Source organism: Hylobates moloch, unplaced genomic scaffold (genome assembly GCF_009828535.3).
Source record: "Hylobates moloch isolate HMO894 unplaced genomic scaffold, HMol_V3 SCAFFOLD_3, whole genome shotgun sequence".
Taxonomy (NCBI): domain Eukaryota; kingdom Metazoa; phylum Chordata; class Mammalia; order Primates; family Hylobatidae; genus Hylobates; species Hylobates moloch.
The window spans coordinates 40178197-40188248 of NW_026652278.1; the positions used below are offsets into that span (position 1 = coordinate 40178197).

Here is a 10052-nt window from a genome sequence, read left to right on the forward strand (position 1 = left end):
GATATGTCAATAACAGGCCTGGCCCCAGACCCCTCCTAGGCAGTTCTCCACAGGCTCCATCTCACAGCTACATACAGAGGACTTGGTGGGGGACCCCACCCTAAAGGAAGGTGGAGTCACTAGAAGGAAGGAACCTGGAGTCAAATGACTGTGGAGCAAAGCTTCCTCTACTCCAATCTGGACTAGACTGGCATGAGAGAAAAATAAACATTTGTTGCATAAGACACTGACATTTGGAAGTTGTTATAGAAGTCAGACATGCTAGTTAATACAGAAATCAATACAAGTAGCCCACAAAATTATTATAAGAATACATCTTTAAAAATTATAATTTCAGGCCAGATACAGTAGCTTATGCCTGTAATCCCAGCACTTTGGGAGGCCGAGGCAGGTGGATCACCTGAGGTCAGGAGTTCAAGACCAGCCTGGCCAACATGTTGAAACCCTGTCTCTATTAATAATACAAAAATCAGCAGGGTGTGGTGGCAGGTGCCTGTAATCCCAAATACTCAGGAGGCTGAGGCAGGAGAATTACTTGAACCCAGGTGGAGGTTGCAGTGAGCTGAGATTGCACCATTGCACTCCAGCCTGGGTGGCAAAATGAGACTCTGTTTCAAAAAATAAAAAATAAATAAAAATTTTAAAAATTATAATTTCTACCAAGTTTGTATTTCACATTCCAAAAGTGGAGAAACTAACTCTTGAACTTCAAAGAAAAATTTTAGTCAGCTACTTTGAATCTGACTGTAACGTTTTATGAGTTTCAGCTCTGTGGAAATTCTCTAGAAAAACTTCACCTTTTTGAACTCATCTGCAGAAACACTCAAACACCCATCTATGAAAATACACATAAATGTATAGGTCTGATCAGTATCTCCCCTAAATGGGAAATAAAGTACAGAAAAAGATCCTTAACAGCACTGAGATATATTTGAAAGCTACAGATTTTCTTCTATAGATGATTTTTTTTTTTTTTTTTTTTTTTGAGACAGAGGCTCACTCTGTCACCCAGGCAGGAGTACAGTGGCGCAATCTCAGCTCAACGCAACCTCCACCTCTCAGGTTCAAGCAATTCTAGTGCCTCAGCCTCCCGAGTAGCTGGGATTACAGATGCGTGCCATCACACTCGGCTAATTTTTGTATTTTTAGTAGAGATGGGGTCTCACTGTGTTGGCCAGGCTGGTCTCAAACTCCTGACCCCAGGTGATCCGCCTGCCTTGGCCTCCCGAAGTGCTGGGATTATAGGCGTGAGCCACCATGCCCAGCCTATAGATGCTACTAATGTTAGTATTATTCGAATGTCCAAATCTCCAAAAGAATCAAAGGTCTGATCAATAACCATTTACTGAACACCTACTATATACTAGGCACTATGTGAGGCAATTTACATACATAATTACATTTAATTATCAGTATTCCTATCCTTATTTTACTGATATGGAAACTCAGGTTTAGCTTATATGTTTAAAAAAAAAAAAAAGAAACTAAGATTTAGGACAGGGGTCTGGAGAAGTCTTGTATTGTCTCTAAGGCTATAAAGGTTAACAAATTTGTTCAGAGTCCCAGAGCTGGCAAGTACAAAACCAAGATCTGAACTCACATGTCTACTTCTGTATCCTTGTTCTTTCTATGACACTAGTGCCTCTCAAACAAAGGGGGAGAAAATGCAAGTGCAGTTAGGAAAAGTATACTTGATATTATAATTGTATGTTTCAAATATGAAAAATAACCAAAAAAATGAAGCCTACTGTTTTCATGATACAAACTATAGAAATAAGAGCTCAAAAAAATCTTGGTAATTGTAAATACACAGTAGATTTTTGTCTTCTGAATATTCCTCCAGGCAAATCAATGGTACAAGGAGTGGAGGGTACCATATTAACTATTTTTGCTTATACAGAAGGGACTGGGCTATTAAAAAAAGTGAAGTGACCTGTTAGTATACTATACTAATCATTTGTCTCATCATTTGGGAAGCACGTCTTCACAAACTCATTCTTCCTAAGAATTACAAACTGTATCAGAAAGAAAAAAAAATCTGGGTTTAAAGAAATGGTTAGCACCTGTGATAAACAGAGTGTTTTGCTTTCAAGTTCAGCAATTCGTGAGGTTGCAGCAGACAACTGTTGTTTCAATACATCTTTCTCTTCAGATAAGGCTTTCAACACCTGCTCCCTCCTTCCACCTTCTTTCGTTGTCTCTTCCAGCTGTTCAAGCAATGCGGTAGTACTATATCTGGCCTTCAGTTGGTCTCTGAGTCGCTGTATTTCTTTGTCCTTCTCTGTGAGTTGATAAGCATTCTTCTCCTTCTCAGCCTCAAGGACTTGAATTTTCTAGATATAAACTAAGAAGAATCTTAGAACAAAGCCAGGTCAAACATCCAGCTAAACAATATATACTTCAACAAGCATTTATGAAGCATTTATTATCTACCAAGTCAGCATTATGCTAAATATCAGGGCCAAAAAAGATGAGGAAGCCAAAGTTTTATGTTCAGATAGCTCACAGAGAAGCCAATGTATTAATGCAACGTTGTAAGTGCTGTAGTTAAGGCAGATTAAAAAATGGGCACAGACGCAAAGAAAGGAGAAACCACCTCTATCAAGTGTGGTGAGAAAAAGCTAAAGAAGGGCTAGCTCTCCCATGAGTATTTGGTAATCATTCTTCCATAATACTGGATCTTGTAAAAACTAAAAGCTAAAAGTGGGTCACACAAGATATACATGCTCCTTAATGAACTTGAATCAGTGGAACTTAAAAGTTACAGAATATTTCAGCAGGAGAGGGATGCATTCATTAACCTGCTTACTTTCGATAAATGATTCAGTGTTGAATCTAGAAGGTAATCTCTAAAGGAATGCTTAACATCTTCAAAGATTCACAAGATATACATAAGTAATGTTTTTTAAACTGCTGCTGGCATAAAGGAAAAAGTCAAATAAAAAGATAATAGAAATAATTATTAAAATTATAGGCGAACAGGGTCAAAACAGCATGAAGTTAAAACTTGCATTTAGGAAGAAAAAAGCAGCAGTTGTTCAAATATAAAATGAGGAAAATTTAAGTTTAGGGGGATGGTTATTCATTTGAAAATAATGAGGGGATTTTAGCTGGCCACAAGCTTAACTCAAATCAGTAGTATGAGACAGATAATAGAGCCATACAATTTTAGGCTTTAATGGAGTACAGTATCCAGCTAAGTAGATGTAACACTACTATTTCAATCTGTGTTCGCCAGAACATATTTAGGATACTGTGTTCAATTCTAAGTGCATAATTCAGGAGGGATATGAATAAACTAAAAACTGTTCAAGATGATAAGAAGCCAGAAAATCTAAAGAATATGAGCTTTGTCTGCAGAAAAGTTAAAAGGAAGCAAAATTTCCTTACATATCTAATAAATTGTCAGTTTGCATAGGAAAAATAAGACTTGTTCTGTGTAACCTTAATAGGCACAATTAGAACAAATGGGTAGAAGTTATAGAAGTTTAATTTCAATTGATTTTAAAGGAACAAAGTACCCAGTGCTTCTCAAAAAGTGGAATGAAATGGAAAGCTATCTCTCAGGGAAGCAATAAGATTCCTTTACCAGATTGCAAAATAACCTTCATATCTGTGGATTGGTGATGACTGTTTTGTCAATGCCTGAAAAAGCATTTACCTCAATGTATGTTGTTACAAAAAATAAATCAGTTTTATTATGTGCCTGTTTAGAGAATTTAAAGAAATCAAATGATATACCGTTTAACCATTTATTTTTATTTTATTTATTTATTTTTTGAGATGGAGTCTCGCTCTGTCACCCAGGCTGGAGTGTAGTGGTGCGATCTCGGCTCACTGCAACCTCTGCCTCCTAGGTTCAAGTGATTCTCTTGCCTCAGCCTCCCGAGTAGTTGGGATTACAGGCACACACCACCACACCCAGCTAATTGTTGTATTTTTAGTAGACACGGGGTTTCACCATATTGGCCGGGCTGGTCTTGAACTCCTGACCTCGGGTGATCCACCTGCCTCAGCCTCACAAAGTGCTAGGAGTACAGGCGTGAGCCACCGTGCCCGGCCTTAACCATTTATTTTCTAAATACAAACAATAAAAGCACTTTTGCAAAATAATTAAATCCAAATTTGTGATTATATTTATGATTACATTTTTAAGTCCCTCTAGTTCTAATAATTTCCTAACTTCTTTACTGTCTATGTCATAACAAATTATAAATTAGTGAATCTGAAATATAGTTGAACAGAGTGTAAATGCCAACACATCTAATAATTTTTCCTTCAAAAGCCTGAAAACAAGAATTACTTGGAAAGCAGCCAATATGCATGATAAAACATGTTTTAAACAAGGAAATCTGAACACTACTTAATACTCTGAAATGGACAGATTTGATTTTTTACATTTAGGGAACTAATAGGAAAACCAGATTATATGACTATTGGGTAAATATTTTCTCCTCTCCCACAGTAAAAAAGAGATATAAGCCCAGCACAGTATCCTTAAAGTACATCAACAAGTAATATAGTACTCCAAAAAAGCATGGAATGGCCAGGCATAGTGGTTCATGCCTGTAATTCCAGAACTTTGGGAGGCCCAGGCAGGAGGATTGCCTGAGGCCCAGAGTTTGAGGCTGCAGTGAGCTATGATCAAGCCACTGTACTCCAGCCTGGGCAACAGAGTTGAGATCCAGTATCAAAAAAAAAAAAAAGTATGAAAAATCAAATGCTTGTAAGTTATGCTATCAATTTAAAAATAGCGAAAATAGCCAGAATGTTTCACAATCTTAAATACAGCATAACAAAAGTTATCAAGAATATTCACATAGTTAAGCTAAGTTACCAAGAAGCTATAGGAAGAATGATGAATTAGGTTATTACTTTGTTTTAAATAACTGAAAAACAGACCATACTGAAGGTGAAACAGACCATGTTAAAGGTGCAAAACTAGTAATCACAGTATCTTTATTTCCAAAACAAACTTAGTACCTGGTAACCTCAAAACACATACTCAATTACATTTAAAGGTGAGAGGTTAGTAATGACTAAAGTACATCTAAGACTTGGCAAAGTCAAAGTAGGAATTTAAGATTCTAAACCCGAGGTCAGCTTTCCAAAACTAATCAACTGGACAAGACAGGGAACGTGGCAAGAGTAAGCAGGTAGCAGCAGGAAATCTTCATGCGTCGCTTCCTTGGAGAGCTTACAATTTAAAGGATCAGAAGACCATTTACCTCCAAAAGTCTGTGTCTCTCTTTATCAGTCAGCTTTCCTTTCCCACTTGTGATTTCATCCACCGATGTCTTTAAGTGTGCAATTTCTCCCTTTAATTTTTCTAATGTAGTTTCGGATTTGGAGTTACTAGGCTTCGATCCCCACTTACTTTTAATTAAATCTTTGGTACTTCTGGAAGACATCTCTGAAATGGTCTGTAAAAATGAAAATCAACTGTATAATTCTGAGTTTAAAAATTTAAATCTCAAGTTTGAAACAGGTCTAATAACCTATCTGCTCTAAATAGAAATGATATATCCAAACCAGTGGGGTATGGAGAAAGATGGATGGAGGCTTCTGGGGTATTGTAACTTTTTTTTTTTTAATCTCAGTGGTAGATAAATGGGAGTATTCACCTTCTAAAATATGTCAACTTGGGCTGGGTACGGTGGCTCATGCCTGTAGGTAGTCCCAGCACTTTGGGAGGCCAAGATAGGTGGATCACGAGGTCAGGAGTTCAAGACCAGTCTGGCCAACATGGTGAAACTCCATCTCTACTAAAACTACAAAAATTAGCCAGGCGTGGTGGCAGGTGCCTGTAATCCCAGATGCTCGGGAGGCTGAGGCAAGAGAATCGCTTGAGCCCGGGAGGTGGAGGTTGCAGTGAGCTGAGATCGCACCATTGCACTCCAGCCTGGGTGACACAGCAAGACTCTGTCTCAAAAAAAAAAAAAAAAAGTCAACTTGTACATTTATATTTTGTATAGTGTTCTATATGTGTAATTCTTTAGTAGAAAAGTTTTGTTTAAAAAACAATGAAGGGGCCAGGCGCGGTGGCTCACGCTTGTAATCCCAGCACTTTGGGAGGCCGAGGAGGGCGGATCACGAGGTCAGGAGATCGAGACCACGGTGAAACCCCGTCTCTACTAAAAATACAAAAAATTAGCCGGGCGTGGTGGCGGGCGCCTGTAGTCCCAGCTACTCGGAGAGGCTGAGGCAGGAGAATGGCGTGAACCCGGGAGGCGGAGCTTGCAGTGAGCCGAGATCGCGCCACTGCACTCTAGCCTGGGTGACAGAGCGAGACTCCGTCTCAAAAAAAAAAAAAAAAAAAAAAAAAAAAAAAACAATGAAGGGGTCTCCAACCATTAAATAAAGCCTGAAAGAAGTAGGTCACAATCAAGGACATATCTTGGCCCAAAATAAAAAGCTGTTGGTAAATAATGTAATTCTGAGTATATAGGCACTGAAATGTCATTACTTGACATAGGTCCTCTGTTTTAGAAGATAGCCTAGTTCAGATCTATCTTAATAGTCATTTGAGAGAGCACAGTGGGAAAAAGTGAAGAGAACCTAAAATAAGACATTTACAGGAAAAGAGGTATAACATTCAGGGGAGTCCGGCACGAAAGGAACTAAGAATAACGGGCCAAATTAAGTAAGGAGAAACTCAGTATCTGCTAACAGTACTAGATGACAGTTTAGAAACAAGTATATAATATAAACTTTAGCAGGCAAAAATCTAGTGAAGCATATGATGCACATAAATAGTATATAAAAGTAACGCTAATTAGGGAGGTTAAAAAACATTTTTCCACTTCATGCATCCCAAGATAAAATAATGGCAGTGTGATTAAAGGATATAAAGGAGTATGAGCCCATTAGTGCATTCAAAAATTACTATAGAGCCTACTATTTACCAGGTATCCTAATACATGCTGGGTGTAAACCGGTTTAAAAAAAAAAAAAAAAAAGACATGTTCCCTAATGTCGTGGGGCTTTCAGTGTAGTAAAGGCAGGCAATAACAAGGAAACAAACAAGGGTTCATGAGTTCTCAAACTGTAATAAATATTACACAGGAGAAGTACAGGGATAAATGATATCAGTAAAAACAGGAGAGACCTCCTTAGAATGGTAGTGAAGTGACTTTTAAGATTGTCCTGTGTGAAATCAGAACATCTAAACATATTAGAACTGTGGAGATTGAGTAGAAGAAATCATCTATCAAAAGGTTAGTCCTGGATTTTTGCCATTATAAGGTGAAAGATTGCGGTAGCTCATCCATCAGTTGAAGAAATGCAAGGTTATGGCGTCTCTCAGTCACCTGCTGCCACAGGAAGTTCTTTCCTATGTGTTTCTGTTGATAACACACTGTTGACTTGATATCGTGGGTAGTAGGACAGAAAACTACTACCAAGTCATTGAGACACAAAATGATGGAAATACAGATTTGCAGAATGTGAAAGAACCTCCAAACATCTGCTTCCTAACCTTTGGGCAGAAACTCTGGCAGTGAATGAATGACTACCGTTTCTAGTCTCTGGCCCAGACGGTTTGGATCTCCCCCACCACCTAGTCCCACCAACCTCCTTTCCATGTATTTTCTTTTTTCTGTTTCTTTTTTTTGGTGGGGGCAGGGGGTTAGGGGTGGCAGAGTCTCCCTCTGTCGCCCAGGCTGGAGTGCAGTGGCACGATCTCGGATCACTGCAACCTCCGCCTCCCGGGTTCAAGGGATTCTCCTGCCTCAGCCTCCTGAGTAGCTGGGACTACAGGTGCGCGCCACCACGCCTGGCTAATTTTTGTATCTATTAGTAGAGATGAGGTTTCACCATATTGGTCAGGCCAGTCTCGAACTCCTGATCTCAAGTGATCTGCCCGCCTCGGCCTCCCAAAGTGCTGGGATTACAGGTGTGAACCACCGTGCCCAGCCATCTTTCCCTGTATTTTCTATTCCAGTCATCCACAGGGTTCCCACAGTTCAAACCTTCCTCAGCATGCCTCCCCTCTGTGAACTCTTAACAAATGATATAGCTTCCCCACCCCCACCCCTACACAATCTGGTACCCAATTACACTCCCCGCTAACCTTTTATTATTTCAATTGTTCAACTATTGTTTCAAGGACTGCACTTTGATTTTTTTGTTGTTGTTGTTACCCATAGAGCCTAACAGCAAGCCCTCAGAAATGATTGGTTGATTGGGGCCGGGCGCGGTGGCTCACGCCTGTAATCCCAGCACTCTGGGAGGCCGAGGCAGGTGGCTCATCTGAGGTCAGGAGTTCGAGACCAGCCTGCCCAACATGGCGAAACCCTGTCTCTACTAAAAATACAAAAATTAACCGGGCGTGGTGGCGCAAGCCTGTAGTCCCAGCTACTCAGGAGGCTGAGGAAGGAGAATCGCTTGAGCCCAGGAGGCAGAGGTTGCAGTGAGCCAAGATCGTGCCATTGCACTCCAGCCTGGGTGACAGAGCGAGACTCCATCTCAAAAAAAAAAAAAGAAAAGAAAAGAAATGATTGGTTGATTCGCTGAAGTGACCTAAGTCATGCTGGACAGGAGGTGACCAAACAAGCGCTTCCATCCAGTAAACGGTACAAGGCATCAATTACAAGCCGCATCTTCTACAAGACGACGCCAATCTTTAAAAATTCTCACATAAAATCTCACTTGAGGAGACAGACAGGAAAAGAGAAACTGCAAAAAAAGGCACTAGTTTTCTCACTTCTAAAATAAAGATGTTTGAGGAACACACAACGAAAGTGCTTGCCAATTGGAAAAAGCCGTCCTAACGAAAGACCTTGGGCAAGTCACTTGGCCTCTCTGCGTCTATCTGTAAGGAGATGATACCCACCGCCAAGTCCAAAGGAGCGATCGAAGAGACAACGGTCTTGAGGCGCCCAGCCGGGTGCCAGGCACGAAGTGAGCGCCAGGGAAAAGGACTGTTATCAGGGCGGGCAGAGATTGAATCCCGCGGACGCGATCTGCCTACTGACCTGCCCTCCCTGGCGGTCCGGACCGGCCCGGCCCCGGGGCTGCGGGTCCTGGTCGCCCCTCGCCACCCTCCGCGGTCGCCTCCCTTGGGCCAGCTAGCAGCTGAAGCAAAGCGCTGCGCTCGCGTCGGCCGAGTCACACCATCAGGCGCGGAGGCCGCTTCCGGGAGTTTGAATCCCGCGGCTGCAGGGCGGGGCACGTCACTGCCGGCTGGGCGCGGCCCGCAAGAAGGAGGAGCAGCGCGCGCGCGGCGGGGACGTGGCTCCCCGATTGGCTGCCGCCTTTGAAGGGCGGAGATTAAACCTGAGGGCGGGCCGAGGAGTGGCGGGGGCCGCGGGGCGGGACCGAGGGCGGGAACACTTCCTCCCCGGCCCGCCAGCTAATTCTGGGGTCGGGGGTTCTCTGCGGGCTTAGACCTAAACAAGTTTAGTGTCTCGCAGTCAGGGGCTGGTTTTGTGTTTATACGCTTTTAGGAGAAAGTGAATTACTATTTTTTTTTTTTTGAGACGGAGTCCTGCTCTGTCGCCCAGGCTGGAGTGCAGTGGCGCAGTCTCGGCTCACTGCAAGCTCCGCCGCCTGGGTTCACGCCATTCTCCTGCCTCAGCCTCTCCGAGTAGCTGGAATTACTATTTTTAATGGGATAAAACCAGTGACGATGGACCGGGACGAACTAGTTCTGCGCTCTTGAGCATAGGTTATCTCTGTGTGAAGTGCGGCCCTTCCTACCCTGGGACAGCGGGATTTCACAAAGGAGCACAGCCCCCTTGTCACTCCCTCGGGTCTCACTCTGTCGCCCAGGCTGGAGTGAAGTGGTGCAATCATAGCTCACTGCAACCTCAGTCTCCCGGGTTCAAGCGATCCTCCTGCCTCAGCCTGCCAGGTAGCTAAGACTACAGGCGCATGCCACCACGCCCGGCTAATTTTTTATTAAAAAATTTTATAGACAGCGGAGTGGGGCGGGGGGGCGTGTCTCACTTTGTTTCCCACTCTGGTCACGAACTCCTGCCTTCAAGTGATTCTTCCACCTCAGCCTCCCAAAGTGCTGGGATTATTGCCAAAAATCAGCAGCACAGGAGGGA

The 10052-nt window shown here is 42.4% G+C and overlaps 1 protein-coding gene across 2 annotated transcripts in view; it reads right to left on the reverse strand.

Annotated features, from left to right (window-relative positions):
* Positions 1–9145, reverse strand: part of CEP55 (centrosomal protein 55) — a 33319-nt gene extending 24174 nt beyond the window's left edge. Inside the window, exons 1-3 of one of the 2 annotated variants that reach the window (XM_032136620.2) lie at positions 8976–9145; positions 5229–5423; positions 2064–2333 (exon numbers count right to left, since the gene is read on the reverse strand). In XM_032136620.2, the coding sequence (XP_031992511.1) occupies positions 2064–2333; positions 5229–5411 (453 nt within the window). In that variant the 5' untranslated portion in view covers positions 5412–5423; positions 8976–9145. Of the gene's footprint in view, positions 1–2063; positions 2334–5228; positions 5424–8833 lie in introns of both variants that reach the window. The other variant, XM_032136616.2, reaches the window with a different exon arrangement.
* Between the last annotated feature and the right edge of the window lie 907 nt (positions 9146–10052).